We start from the raw sequence: 15,754 nt of genomic DNA, 5'->3' as shown, positions 1-15,754 counted from the left end.
TACTGGTCATCCCAAACTCCCATTATAGTCAGGAAAGACAAAGGCACTTTTAGGATGTGATTTGTTTGACACATCTTTGAGATCCCTTGGGATTAAAAGAACTGTTTTCTCCATAGAGTGTGTTGACTAAAGCTCACCTAACTGCTATGTATGATTTTGTCTGTCTTACATGATCTAGGGGGATGTAAAAGATGGAATTGCTTGGGGAAGTGAGTCCTGTGCCCATTCAGATGGATCCTGCTCTTGTGGTCCTCAGAGTGATAAAATCATAGGTTAAAAGGCAGAGGAGCTTTTTTTTGCCATATGAAGTAATTGGAAAGTTGTCCTTGTTACTCCTGCAATACAGCTGCAAGGCTGAGAAATGCTACGATTGCTGGTTCAGAAATGAGGGAAGAGATGCCAAGGAGGGCAAAGATACTCGCCTGCACTGCACGTGGAGTGTGAGGTGAGCTGACTTCTCCCCACCATGCAGAAATCACAGTTCAAGTGCTGAAAGCAGCCGCACTGTTGCAGAAGTGTCTTTTTGCCTTCCCGAGCCAGCTTGGAGATCTCAGCACTGTGGTGCAGCTCTGCCTGCAGTCATGAAGAAAGCCTGGTAAAATACGGAGCTCTGAAACCAAACCTTCAGCTAATCAGCTGAGGATAGAGCTCGTGTCCCCCCTTGAACGAGGATTAGGATGAACTTGGCTTTTGGAGTACTGGGAGAAAGTTTAAGGTGTTATGTTAAAAAAAGGAGTGGATAGTTCTGCAAAAATAACAAAATTGTTAACAATTTTTTAATCGAAGCTCTTACATGTAACATTAGAAACCTATTTAAACCAATGGGGAACGAAGCACTTGGAGCTGTAGTTTGAAATCAGCCAGGGTGGATATTGAACTGCAACTTTTTTGTAGCTCTGTAACTTTTCACTAGCTGCTGAGAAGATAATACTTCTAACAGGAACACATTAAATTCTGGAGCACAGACATGCCATGATGGGAGGGTGGAGATTGCAAGGAAGGGCAGTGGTTATGAAATGCTGAGTTAATGGCTTTTTTGTGTATTTTAGGGAGGGGTGATGTGCTGGCTCCAGGCAGCAGCTGGTGAATCTAAGTGTAGGGCTGGTCAGAACTTGCAGGGATTTGCCAGGTGCATGGCCTGGAGCAAGGTGTGTATTCCTGTGGAGCTGGTGACCATCCAGATTAGATCATGTGCCACAGCACGATGTTTGTTGTGAAAACACTGATTTTTGAAGTGCAAGCTAGTTCTGCTTCATCATTTGGAAGGAGCAATGCTGAGGAAAAAGGTTTGTCCTTCCTTTCCCCAGAGAAATGGATGCTCTGTGCGTAGACCTCAGCTACAACTTCCTTGGATTGTCAAGGCAAAGCTGTAGTGGTATCCAAGGAGAGAGCATAGCACCTGAGCATGAGCTGTCTGAGGGAATTAGATGACTGTGCTGTGCTGTACTGAAAGGCCCTAAGTTTCCTATTGCTTTGTATTAGAAATGATGAATTTTTCCAGCTGGGAAAAGTCAGTGGAAAACCTCTACCTGGTACAGTGTATTATGAGGGATGTCCCCAGGCCTAAAGGAGGAAAATAAAGAGAAACTGGGAGTCTAGAAATCTGTAAATTAAAAAAGGGTAAGGGTCACTCTTCATATACCCTTTCTACCTTGCTTTTAATTTCTTTGCCTGTTAAAACTTAGAGCAAAAATTGAATCAGGTTATAATGACAGCATGCAACAGTATATATCCTCCCTAATCTCTTTGTCACAGTGAGAAAAAAAAAGTACAATTTAGTGTGATTATTGCCCCTGTTATTAAGCAAATGTTTCACCTGTGATTCCAACGAGGGTGAACTCACAGCACTGTTCTTGTTTGCCAGCTACTTCCACAGACTGCAAGGACCCACTAACAGTATTGGTTATGATTTTTGTTGTAACATCAGGGAAGAGCTCTCCTTATCAGTTAGCCAGTTCTTGGACCTGTGACACTTTCAGTGTAATCTGACACAGTGGTTCGTTTTGTGAAGTGCAGCATGGATTGCAAAGGAGGACTGGGAATGCTGGTTTGGGTGTTCCTGTGTCATCCACGTGCGTGAAATGGGAGCCAAAATGACATCACAAAATGAAGATCAAAAGTGCAGACGCAATATTTAGTTGTAAACAGATGATGAAAAAGGCAACAAGTAGGAATATCTTCATTGGTGAGTTTTCACTGTTGAATGTCTCAACACACTGAATCACATTTGAAAGTCGTATGCAGTGAAGAATAGTTTGGTAGTCTCTGAACTCAAACAACCATGGTTTTGCTGTGTTTGAGTCCCAGATTTATCTTCCTCTGTTACCCAGGCCCAAAGCCTTGCTCTCTCACTGCCACTAGCTATTTTCTTGCTGCTGCTTGCTCATGTAGATATTATTTATTGTCATATGACAGGAACTAAAATTGCACTTCAGAAAATGCTTTACCAAGACTAATTTGTTCCCAGCAAGACCTTTTAGCTACACAGTAACATGAAAGCATCAAAATACCAGGAGAACATTATAAAAATAAACTGCCCTGATGCTAAAATAAGCTTTAATTGATTGAGAATTGCACCGAGCCTGACAATCTGAACCATTTATTATTATTTTCCTTTCAAACTTCAGCTACATGTGATTTAAAGTGACTGAATTATAGTTCCCACATACCTTCCAGCCCACGGTGCATGCAAGAAAACCCATGCACAAATTTCTTAGCTCCAGAGGAGCAGCTGGATACACCTGGAAGAAAATAAAAAAGCTGATTGAAAGTGAAGTTTAAATAAAGGTGATGGTGATGTGAACGTTCTGAAAAAAACCACCCTAAAACCTAATCTAGCTAAATGCCATGCTGTGCTTCCCTCTCCTCAGAGGAGAGCTCTCCTGGGTATCTCTCTCCCTGACAGAGACATTTCCTTAATATCTGCTGGTACAGCACTGGATCCTGTAGGCCAGATGCTGTTGCAACTCCCTGTGTTGGAGGTTGATATTGGCTGTGGATAAACTACCATTCTGTCTTCCCCACTTTAGGTTCTTAAAGAAAAACCACAAGCAATTGACTGTACTCAGCTATTTAAATGAATAACCTGTTGCAGGCTCTCCAGCAAAAGGTCAACATGACTACGGAAGACTGTGGATAAATGTGAAATACTTTCTGTCTGATGGATAGGAGGCTGTACTAGTGGTCCTGTGCTAGAGAGAAGTGGGTGGAATATAGCAAATATTATATCATAAAATCACAAAATCATAGAATCATAAAATCATAAAATCTCAGGATGGTTTGGGTTGAAAGGGACTTCAAAGCTCACCCAGTCCCACCGCCTGCCATGGACAGGGACACTTTCCACTGGACCAGGCTGCTCCAAGCCCCATCCAAGCTGGCCTTGGACACTTCCAGGGATGAGGCAGACCCATTTTCTCTGGGCAACCTGTGCCAGGGCTTCACCACCCTCACAGTCAAGAATTTCTTCCCAATATCCCATCTAACCCTGCCCTCTGTCCATGTGAAGCCATCCCTCTTTTTCCTGTCACTCCAGGCCCTTGTAAAAAGCTTCAGCTATGAGGTTTATTCTTGGCATTTTGTTGTGAAGGATATGAGAGTAGACAATCATTCATTAGTGATGCTTTTAAAAGTGCGTCAGCTGTGATCGTGGCATCTCTGACTGTGTGAGCAGGGAAGGCACAGACCCCTGCCTTCAGCCTGGGAAGGGTTTTTAGGCTCATGCTGGGGCTCTTGGGTAGCTGCAACTTCCCCAAACGCTCTGCCATGTTCAGGTCAGGCAATCCCCAGGCTTGACCCAAGCTTCAGCTGAGTTTAAGATCTCATTGTAAGTCCTCATTTGAATTACAGGCCTAGACAACTCACTCGCAGCCAAAAGCTGAACAGGGATTTTCATCTAACTCCCAAAATTTCAAGAGGAGGGAGATGCTTAAATACCTGTTTGTCTGTGGCCCTCCATCTCTCTGCCCATGTCAGCACTGCCTGTGACAGTGCTGTGATATTTATGTTTAGAGCCAGCAAACCTCAAGCTGCTGGTAGAGGTTACGGGTGATCCAGGCCCAGTCCATGGATGAGTTTCTCCACCTGCCTGTCCGTCTCTCCCCTTAGACTCCCAGGCTTGTTTGTCACCCAAATGGACTATGGTTGCCTTGGTTTTGCATCCCAGCACGTGTTTGCAAGCTGAGCAAGTTGCATGCTGTCAAACACGGCTTCTTAAATTGCAATTCCTGCTCTCTGCCAAGGGGTCTAATAAATCCCTCTCTCACCTTCCCTTCTTGCCTGCTTAAGTTATGAATGCTGGTGGCAAGAAGTGGCTCTGCTAATGCCCAGCAGCAGTGTCCAGCTGTTCCAGGAACGGTCTTCATTTGTTACCCTAATACAGGTAATCAAGACCCAGGGATTCACGGCAGATCAGAGATCCAAAGGAAGGAATTTGAAAGGGTGTCCAGTTTTGTTAACAGACATCTCTGTAGCCACATGCAGGTCAGACCAGACACTGTGCAGGGCTTAAAAGTTGAATCCACACTGTCACAGGACGGGAAGAAAGATGTGCCTGGTCACACTGCTGCAGGGATAGAGGTTTCTGTTCTTTGGGTTGGTTGTCCAGATTCCAGTGAGCATTTCCACAGTGACAGAAGAGCAAAATAATATATGTTTCATGAAGAATGGGGATTTTTGAAGATCATGGAAGCCAGATTTATTTTTTTTTTTAATTTATAATTTTTGTCATGGACTGAACTAAGCATGGACTAGCATGGATGTGTCTGAATATTGGCTTTGGGTAGAGGAATAATTCAGGTGAACAGGCAGACTACCCAAGACAACGCTGGTTGCTACAGTGTGTAGTTAGGAATGTTATCAGTGCTGTAGGCAGACATCATGAGGAAGGGTTCAAAAACTGAGTGTCTGGGCTGCTTGAAAGGTCATGTGAACTGAAGCTGATGGTTAATTCGAGAGGAACATAATTAATTCCTTCGAATACAAAATCAATGCAGAACTGAGATAAAAAGGCAAAGGTAACTTTTCCTAAATAATTTTCCATAATAGGTCTCTTCTACATCTTGATTATAAGTGTAGCGTAAAATTTTTGAAGTATTTAATTAGCTGATTAATCAGAGGGATAATTTCTTTTTCGTATTTACCCCCATTCTAATTAGTGCTACTCACTGAAAAAGCAAAACTTATTACGAAATCTGCTATGTTGTCTCTGAAAATTAACCGTTGTCTCTGCAAATGACTTCATATGCCACACTAGAGATTTTTTTTTAATATTTCAGATTAACATTTTTATTTTTGCTGTAAAATGCATTGTTAAAATAGTGAAAGAATTATTAATTGTGGTTTTTGGCATTAGATGATGTATGATCCTTATTCTGGTCATGGGAAATATTTGTTCATTGTGGTGTTAATGCTGGAATGTTTTCATCAAAAAGAAATATCAAACTTTCAACTGCCATTAAACTTGTAAAGTGGCTGCCACTGATTCCAGCACTTTCCAGGCTTTCAATGGAAGGTTTTAAACAGGGTTTTGATGAACTAGGTGGGAGTTATGACTTGCTTGGGATAGAGGCAGGATCATGTTCCTACTCTGAGAGCAGCTGTTGGCCATGGAAACCCTTGGACTCCTCTGTGGTTCTACCAACATCTCAGTCCTCTTGATTTGGCGCTAAATCTGAGACTCCCATGCAGTGCTCCAAAATCAAAGTAATTCTTTTAGCAGATGATTCCTGTAAACGAAATTTCATCCTGTGCCTTTTTCCCTGCAGAGCAAATGAGCTTCCACTGTTCCCAGCTATTTGCAGGGTTGTTGTTGTGAGCCTGAACAGGATCGTAACAACCACACTAAACTTCCTGTATTTTCTAGGAATCTGGAAATGCCCCTGGGAAAGCAAAGCTCTCCCTAGCATTGAGCCCAGCTTGGTTTTGCACTTGGCTATACATTTTAGCAAAGGAACTGTCAATAGTAAATGTACAGCACTACAGCCATGGAAGCCTCTGCATCAGAGCTCCCTACCAGTGAGAGGAAGATGACATCCCTTTGGGGAAGACTTCATTCCTTTTCCACACAGGGATGGTGTCAGCAGCATAAAAAAGGGATGTTTTATGCATGGGGACATTTTTCCCCCTATATGACCCATAATTGGAAGGAAATTGGCTGTGATTCAGTAGGTGATGCAATGTATATCCAGTGTACAGACCATATGTTATCTTCAGGACACTTCCTCTAATTCAGGCACCTCCCCAGGTAGCAAGCAGACTGGTGCCAAATTAGCTGTTGTCATCTCCTTGTGGCTTAACCTAGCTCAGAAGAAAATAAATATTTACATCTTAGCTGAATCCTTTCATCTGCCTTCAATATCTCAGTTTAAGACATATGGATTTGTGGCAGTGATGGGGGACTAGGCGTTGTGTTAAGCACTAGATTATGCTAATAAATTCATGGTTTATATCTGCAAAAGAATTAATATTGATAAGCATATGTTTATGAGTTTCATATTCAGCAGAACCTTCTAGTCATATACCTATGTGCCAGCTCTTTGCAAAGTCAGGGATCTAGTAGTTTACACAAACATTGTAGAAACTGTAAATAGACATGATTTTATTTTAATTTAGGGGGGAAAATGAGATGTGAAAAATGTTCTACTCGAACCATTTACAGCCCGTAGTACTCTGCTATACTGAGTGTGAAGTTCTTTAGTCAGTGATGAAAAAGAGAGCGGCTGAGCACGCAGGGAGAGAAAAAACCCTGATGGGGAATGTGAAGCGTATTTTGTTTTACTCTACACCCGTACAATTCTGTGAGTTTAACATGTCCAGTTATGTATTCTGTGATTTCAACCACCAAGAGACAGATCCTGATATCCCAAGCACTAAGTGCCCTTGCTTTCAGCTGAAATTAGAATGCATGATCAGTCAAACACTAATTCAAATGACAGGTTCAGTGAAAGGTACTTAAAAAATTCCCAATCAGACCTGCCTATAAGAAATGAATTTTTCTGATTCATTTGCATTAAAAAACAAACTACAGCTTGGTTGTAAGGGCTGTGCATTGTCCTTTCAGCAGAGAGATAGAGATGACATGCTTATTCCCCACCCAGGAGAAGTAGAGTCTGACTCTCACCAGGTTTTGCCATTTGGCCAATTCATCTTTCCTTGTGTAGAGCTTCGGTAACATGGCCTTGGTTTCTTTGTCTGTAAGATTTAATATTAAGTTCTTCTCAAAAGAAAAGCTGTGACCTGCTTCATTAGGACTGAAGAGAAAATGATGGACTCCCATGGGAGGTGTCACTGTAAGGAGCACGTTTGTGTTTGTGTTAGAGGACTCAGAGTCTCCCTGCTCAGGCTGGAGGAGTTTCTTGTGACAGATTATCTCTGATGATATTTAGCAAGCAGCTCACATGCAACAAATAAAGGCCAGACACGTGTAAGACTGGCTGCTTCTGGCAGCCTCATATTAAGCGAGGCTATGAGCGGTTCCATTTTGCCACATTTGCTTTAGCCTCTGAAGTCTGTGCTCCATCAACCAATATGGGAATACCCTTTCTGAGCTTGTGTCTATCATTCTGGAAGTGCTGAAAAATCGTGTAGATGTGGCACTCGAGGACATGGGTTGTTGGTGCACCTGGCAGTGATCGGGGAATGGTTGGATTTGATGCTCTTGGAGGTGTTTTCCAACCCTTCTCAAAATCTGGAGGGGGTAGGTTTTTTGTTGCCTGTTGCTTGCTTAGGTGCAGGGTGTAAAATTGTTTTAAAAAATTAATTTTTTCTCTTCAGAGGCCTGATGCTTTCAAGGAGGCCTGTAGCTGACAAGTCAAACTCTGCAAGGGCCCTGGGAATGAGTGCTGACTTTGCTCATTCAGCCCTTCTGCATGAACCATATGACTGTTTCACTCACAACAAATGTTGCAGGCAACCTTGAGCACCGTTTGAAAAATTGTCAATAGGCGTCCTATTCCTTTATGCTGGCACAGAGCTGCTCTGCTTCCAGTTCTGCAGTGCTGTTGTCATACTGGGCTGAAGGCAGCAAACAGATTTCTTTTCCATGTGGCAACAGGAACGATGTCTGTGCGAGATCTGGCACAGAAAACCCTTCACACTTATAACAGATATCTTCTTACTTTGCTTTTTGCTTTAGGTCTGCAGCTCTCCTGCTCACAGGCCTCTCAGGTGCTGTGTCTTCTTGCCAGCTGTGATACAGCAGAGAACGATAAGAGGACACAGAGAATCAAAGACTGACAGAGTACATGGGCTGTTTGCTGCAGCCCAGGCTGGCTGTCAGTCCAGGAGAAAGAGTGGCTGCTCGGCTCAGGAATTTGGTGCACTACAGCAGAGATGTCAAGAAAAAAATCCCTTTGGATAGAGGGAAATAAAGGAGGAAAGGCTCAGAGTGTTTTCACCAAAACCTAGGTGATATAAGAATCTGCAAGACAGGCATTACACCCATAGGAGGTCATAAAAAGCCAAATTCTACTCTCTAATACTTTGCTCTTATTGTAAAATAACTCCTGGAGCAACTGAGGAAAATTTCTCTGTGAGGACTTTCAAAGCTACAAGTAAAAATCAAACAATTCAAAGCATTAAATTCCTTTTCCTTCACATCTGACCTTACTGGCCTCGTCTCTCAGCTTCTCCATACAAATCTGCCTGTATAAAGTCTTGTGGAGTTTCAGACTGATATTCTGATGGCTGTTTCTGATTTTCTGTTTCTTAGAAGTGTGTATGGTTAGATCCATCTAAATGGTACAGTTCCTGTATGGAAATGATCTCATATTATATGGGCTTACATAAACTGATCATTAAAAGAGACGTATTTGGCCCTAGAGATGATGACTTTGACAACAGGGAATCAAACTGGTTTTGCTGTTTAATTTGCAGTCCCCTGGTATGTGTATTATTCCTAGTACAGTACAAATGATTGCATCCAACTCAGTTATTTTTCTAACCTAAATACTGGTTTTCTTTCCTTGGTTCTGCGAAACTCTGAATCACAAAATGGTAGGAGAGTGTTTCCAAGAAGATATTGGTGTGTCCTTGCCCTCTACTTCTGCTTTTCCTTTTGTATCCATCACTGGCCACTGCCAGGAACAAGGCTCTGGGCTGGATAAACTCTGATCTGACCCGGGATCATCACTCTTTTGATATGCACAGGTGATAATTGAAGCATTTAGCAGGGTTCAGAAATAGAGGTGTGGGAGCTGTAAGAGGGACTGAAGAAGGACATCTCAGGGGCTGGATCCCTACAAATTCTCTGCAAAGTCAGGGATGTCTAAAGGACTGGTGTCCTGCCTGCAGGAGTTCAGGGTGACCAGGTTCCTACCTTAAACACTTGTGTTCTTTTCATTGCTTAAAATTAGGTAAGGCAAAGCCTGCTTTAGCCACTGATTGTCTCACCTAGGTTGCTGTTGGCCTGGCTTCAGGACCTGGGTTGAAAGGGTTGCACAGAGTTACCTTTGGCCCTCCTTCCCATGCAGAACAAGTTACAGCTGAAACAAAGTCCATGAACAATCTCTGTTTGCTGTTTCACACAGCTGGGCTGCTGGTACACTACAGCACTTTGCATATGCTGATTTAACTGTTGGAAAATTTATTCACACAAAAATCTTCCTATTCTCTTACTCAAAGGATTTCCCCCCCCCCCCCCACATTTTGTTGTCAAAACCCTTTTCCCATCTGTTATTGGGGCAAAACAACCTCCTAGTCTGGAAGTTTCATTCATGGATAAAGCTTTTCGCTGGGACTTGTTTTAAGAAGCCAAGGGTCGGGGGCAGATTTTGCTCCCGGTGAAATGAACAACAAAACTCCCATTGATTTCCCTGTGAGCTGAATGGAGCCTCTCCTGACAATGGGGAGATTTTTAGAGGAGTTACGATAGCCGTGGACAAGGTCTTGTTGCTTTGCCCTCTCAAAAGAGAACTGTTCCTGGTGGAGGAACAATCAGAATATTTGTCTCTTTAAATGAATGGTTCTCAGAGCCCGCACTGAGAGGCAGGCTCCCTCTCTGCGGCTGTGAGGCTACTCAGAGCCTCCAATAAATCAGCATGCAGGAGCTGAGAGCTCTGTCCTTGAAGGGATGCACAGCGACCTTGCTTGTGCTTACTCTAGAGGAATAACCAGGGGAAAGAGAGGAGCCCAAATAGTGAGTGGTGTATGACTGAAGGCACTGCATGCCGCATGCAAATGCTACGGCAGGGACAGCACGCTGCTGTACAGAATGCAGCTTTCCTGACATTCCTGATAGCCCGACCAGATTGCTGCTGCTGATGCCTCTTCCTTTTCTTTCTTTCTTTCTTTCTGTTTTTTTTCTCTCTCTTTTTTTTTTTTTTTTTTTTTTTTTTGCAGGGGACTGAATGAAACCCTCATGATTGTTTCATGCTTGTTCAATAATAGCACGCCCCAGTCACGTCTCCCTGTGAGCACATTTCATTGGAATCACTGAGCAGAAGCGGAGAAGAGCTGACGACTATGTGTTTCCAACGCAGGTTGCCGGAGCCCTGTGCTTGCCATTGGCTGCAGTTTTCTGATTTATTTGCAGCTTCCCCCATCTGGAATATGAAAATGGGATTGAAGTAGATAATTGCTAGCAGCGGGTTTTCAAGAGAGGCTTAGAGGGAACAGAATGCCTCTCTCACAGCATAAGCTGCCTGCGCTGGAAGAGCTCTGAGAGATGATTTTAGATGTTACCCACGTCTGAATCTCCTGGAAACTTTACCATGGAAGCAAGCCATTACGCACAGTCCTGGAGCTAACATCCAAAAGGGGCAAGGAAGGGGCAGCAGGGCCAAACAATGGGATACCTTGTCCTTGGATTGCTCACAGAAAAGCCAGCGAGCTTTCCCCTCCGCTTCCCAGCAAGAAGGGCATGAAGGCGGCAATGAACTGAATTTTACCCGGTGGAGCTTCAGTGGCTTTTAGGAAGGATGGGATACACTGACCCTTCGTCAAGCCGGGATTTGCTGGGAAACAGAACTTTGTTCTTCATATTCATCTGCGCCTTTGCTGTGGTCACCTTGCTGCAGCAGATCCTCTACGGGGGAAACTATCTGAAAAGGTAAGGGGGGATTCTGGGGAACAGGAAAAGTTGTCTGATAGGACTGGTGGGAGCTACAGAGCTCCAGCCAAACCATTATAACAGTACAAACCACTTCCCGGTGTTGTGCTGACAACATTAACACCTTATCTAGGAAGGTGCATCTGGCATCTGTAATGTCTTAGATTATGAATGCTGGAGAATGTCAGGCAGAATACAACGTTTTGTGAGTTTCTTAGGTTAAATTTTAATCCCCAGCTGTCGCAAAAATATAGGTTGCATTTACCTTAAAGTGACTTGCACCACCTGAGTGTTTGCTCCTGATCAGGTCCTGCCTTATGGGATTCCCACTCTGTGTAAGTTCTGGCTGAAATACCTGGGGTGGGGGGTGGGGGTGGGGTGTGTGTTGAGTTAAGGTAGCATGCTCATCGCTTAGATTTTAATGTCTTTAGAAACAAACATGCAGATGCAATTCCTAAAGTCAAAGTGGCAATATTACTCTTGCAAATAACTGAGGGAGCGCTTTATTTTCTCACCGTTTTATTCCTATGGACTGCTGCTGAGACTGCCCTGCTGTAGAGCACATCAGTCCTTCATCTGAAAATGGTACTGCTCTTTTCACAGCAAACACCAGTGGGGATCTCTAAGTGTTTAACCTTGACCCATGCAAAGTTTGTTTTACTTAAATCTAGTTTGAGGAGTTACAGCTTGTACGATTTTATGAAGAGGAACGTGTATCTTTCATGCTTTGAGGTAAATGGGTTTCAGTAGTATAGGCAGCTGCTGTGGAATTTTTTACTGGAATTAAGCTGCATTCTGCCAGAAGAGATCAATGGTTTGGTTCTTGCCTTGTTTGCAACCCATATAGTTGTTTGCCTTGTGCCAAGAGCAAGCAAAATGCTGGCAAATCAGCAAACATTTCTCTCTGGGAGGGAAAAACAAGCATGATACTAATATGTATAGACAGGAGTGTTGTTTATCCACAGAGAAACTTGTGTGCCTTGCACAGCCCCCCTGACTGGGGGCTCTGTCTGCTTTTTGGGCACCTCAGTTCCAGAAAGATGTGACTTTCTCGTTTGGAAGGAGCAAGAATGAGCAGAGGTGTAGAAAACATCTTTGTTTGGCTTGGAGAAAAAGGAGGGGAGATATGATAACTGCCTTGAAATACCCAAATTATTTCTGACAGAAGGAAGGTAATAAATACATGTCTGTAAAGACTGATGACATGATAAGAAGTCATAGGCGTAGGCTGTAGCAGGAAAGATTCTAATTAACCCAGATGGAAAACTTTTAAAGAAAAAGGGTATCCAAGGAGGTATAAAATCTCCATGTTTGGGGACTTCAGGAACCTGGTAGGTAGAAAGAGGTAGTACCAAGCTGCCTTGGTGTTGAGGGTGTGACTTTATGGCCAGTTGAGGTCTCATCTTGCATTATTTTCTCAGTTTTTCGCATCTGTGCTGGAGGTCTGGCAGCCCTAGCAATCCTTGTTTTTCTAAGTCAAGTGACTGAAACAGGATCAGAGCAACGAGAAATAAATCCCAAGCACAAACTGAAATGAAAAATGCCAAAGATAAAATGATGAGAAGATGCAACCAAAACTCTTCCAGTGAGTGATCTCTGTGGCCTGTCTCTGTCCTGCCTTGTGCCCTGGGAGCCTCTGCTGTCATCACCAGGGAATGAAAAAAGACTGATGTCCAGTTCCCAGTATTGAAAGGAGAAAGTCTGGTTCTGAGCCCTCTGCCATCAAAGTGGCTCAAGCAGGGACATGTGCATGCATTTTGTCACTTGGACTGGAAAACACTCTTTATTTATTTATTTATTTTATTGCTTATTTATTTATAATCCCAACTTGTAATTATTTGTTTCTTTTCCTTTTTTCTAATTTTTTTTTTTAAATCATGTGAGAGAGTCTCAAAGAGGGCTTCACTCCTCCCCTCATTCAGAGCAGGGAAAGAGCACTTCAGCTCCTTTCAGCTGGGAAATGGCAGCTCCCATCTTTCATGGAAATCAGAATGCAGGACATGGCAGTCCCAGGCTGCCAGTTATTGACAACAGAAAGGTGATATATGTAGCAGCCTGCATTGTTGCCATAGGGTTATCATGAAGTTACTTTTTTCAGTTTTCCTTTCCCTCTCTCAGTCTTAACGCCCTGAATACCTTCTGGTGACCACTCCCAGGCAGTCTGACTCCAGCCTGCTCCGTGCAGGGGTAGCTGTAACCTCTAATTTCTCTTTTATTTCACAAACCTCTGGTGTTAAGTCCCGTCCTAGAGGCCAATGCTGGCTGTGAGGTTCCTTGGACAGGTTATAACTGGTCCTTCAGGGACCACGGTGGAGCTGGTGGTTTTGGAGAGGATCCTCGCAGAGCTGAAGTGGGATATTTATATCTCTGGTGCCACTTGTCAAGCTGGATCTTGGGGACACTGCCTAAACCTGCAGCCATTTACTCGCTGGGATTCCATGTGCTGCTTGTTTGGTGATGGCCTTTACTTGCATCCCAACACCAGCAACAGACCCTCATGCCTCTTCCCAAGGTAGAGGGAAGAAATTCCCCAGTGTGTTTAAAGAAACCTGAAAACTGCTACTCCAGTAAATGTACAATGCTTTTTAAGTCTAAATACAACAACAGGGTAGCTCTTTTCTCTGCAAGAAGATGGTGGAAATGGGCAAAGGCCAGCAAGGCAGAGGGCATCTGACCTAAAGCAAGGAGCTTGGGCTCAGTGCAGGGGACAGCATAAGCTCAGGACTGGTCCCAGAAAGCAGAGTGGAGAAAGGCACCCTTTTCTGGGAGAAAGATGGGAAAGCTGGCTGTAAGCTGTGCCATGCCAGATGCCCTTAAAAGCAGGGAATGGGCTGGTTTGATTGCCACAAAATCCCACCTGAGACTGTCCATAGAGGTTCCCTGGAGGCTCATGGTCTGTGTTTGCCCATGGCCATGTTCCCAAAGCATCTGTGGGGGTGGCAGGACTGCGGACAGGAGAGGAAATAAACTCTGCTCAGTGAAATTTGATAAGGGGCCCAGCCTCTGGTCAAGTCCTCTCTTTCTCCTTATGAGATTCTGATGAGCTCCTGGCATTGCTGGAAGAAGGGGAGGATGCAGAGATTGAATTTCTAGGCATTCACACCTTTTCCACCCACCATGTAATGTTCTCTGTTCCTTCCTTTGCTGTTTTATAAAGGGGTCACTGGAAAGCAGAATCCTGCCCACCTTTTTTTTTTTTGGCCCTTTTTCAGTTTTCCCCGAAGTGAGGTGGACGTGGGTGCTTTCATCAGGGCCAGTGCCTCATCCCTGTAGTGGCAGTTGAAGTCCCAACAAAAGAGAGAAAAACTGCAAGCTGGAGAATGACATCGGGGAGCTCCGGTCCCTGTAGCTTCTGATCCCAAGTAAAAAAGGATGATGAAATGAGATATAATTAAGGGACTTTAATACGGATCTCTGGGGTAATTATTTTTATTTTAGGATTAATGTGATGATTAAAAATCCACTGCATTGATCTGCTAAAGTGGGTTAAATGCTGTGGACTTCTGCTTAAATCCAGAGCTGCCTCTTGCTTTGGTATTGACTCCTCTTTCCAGTGCTCGCCTTTCAGCCGAATTTTCTTTTGAATCAGATGCTCAGCTGAGGGCTGGCCTTTTTTGTCAGCTCTTGTTTGGCCAGCAGGGAATAATCCTGGATTACATCAGGAAACTGCCACTATAGTAAAAAAATGTTGAAATCTGTCTTCATCTCCCAACCTGTAGCATGGGAGACATCAATAGAACAGTCCTTCCTTTTGGCAAGGGAAAAATATCAGAGCAATACTTTCCTATATGCCAGTACTCTACTGGCAGGAAATTCACTAAATTCTGGGTGTTTTACCAGCCTGACTTTACTGAGTGTTAGAGTGTTAGCTGAAGAAGGGAAACTGCACCTTTAAAACGACTTTTTTTTTTTTTTTTTTTTAAGCCAAGTGAAGAGAACACACTTTCAAAACTTTTAAAGACTCTAAACACAGATTACCCTGGGGCCTGCCAGAGGGGGTACATACAATATCTCTAAGAATCACACAGCAAGAGGCAGAAAACCTTCCCATGCAGGCAGCCTGCATTGTTTGAAAGCTTTACATATTTTAAATGAGAATAAAACATTGCTCTTACGTCTGTGTATGCCCTAATTAATATCAGAGTCTCATGACTTCAGGCAATACCACCATTTTTGTACATCTGAAGTAGTTTTTATTCAACAGTTGCAAATCAACTCCTAGACATTCTTATCACTTTCCTTATCACGTAAGAAAGATAGCTTATGATAATTTTTTGCACTGTATGGGCAAATAAGGAATAAACACACAGAATAAACCTACAGAAAATAAACCTGGACTACACCTCAAGAGATCATTTGTCCTGTACCACAAGATCATGTTGTACTTATATCAGCAACAGCAGGAGTTGCAGAGGCTGCATGTGCCCTGAGTTGTATTTTGTCCTAAACTGGTTGTTTGAGGAACTACAGCCAACTCAGGTCAGCTGAGAGCTCCTGCCCCATTCCTGCCCTGTGCTCCTCTGGACTGTTCATAGGACCCTGTGGAGGTGTTAACTATAACCTGAGACCATCTATCCCAATGTAAAAAGTCTCTTTTCATTGAAATATTTCCCCCAGGAGACGTATGCTGAAGGTCACCTAGTGAGTCATCTCTGTGGTCAGGTAGCTCTGTGCCTCCAATTCTAACCAGAGGGAAACGTTATGCCA

General features: G+C 43.5%; 1 protein-coding gene across 3 annotated transcripts in view; it reads left to right on the top strand.

Moving 5' to 3' along the window:
- Window positions 1-15,754, top strand: part of ST8SIA5 (ST8 alpha-N-acetyl-neuraminide alpha-2,8-sialyltransferase 5) — a 68,706-nt gene that overhangs the window by 12,165 nt on the left and 40,787 nt on the right. For 2 of the 3 annotated variants that reach the window (XM_027720003.2, XM_027720006.2), the window contains exon 2: window positions 10,339-11,047. In XM_027720003.2, the coding sequence (XP_027575804.1) occupies window positions 10,917-11,047 (131 nt within the window). In that variant the 5' untranslated portion in view covers window positions 10,339-10,916. Of the gene's footprint in view, window positions 1-10,084; window positions 10,136-10,338; window positions 11,048-15,754 lie in introns of those variants that run through there. The other variant, XM_027720004.2, reaches the window with a different exon arrangement.

The sequence above is a fragment of the Pipra filicauda genome, unplaced genomic scaffold (assembly GCF_003945595.2).
Source record: "Pipra filicauda isolate LSUMZ 115617 unplaced genomic scaffold, ASM394559v2 scaffold215_size1667880_pilon, whole genome shotgun sequence".
Classification (NCBI taxonomy): Eukaryota; Metazoa; Chordata; class Aves; order Passeriformes; family Pipridae; genus Pipra; species Pipra filicauda.
This window is presented reverse-complemented; position numbering and strand designations above follow the sequence as displayed.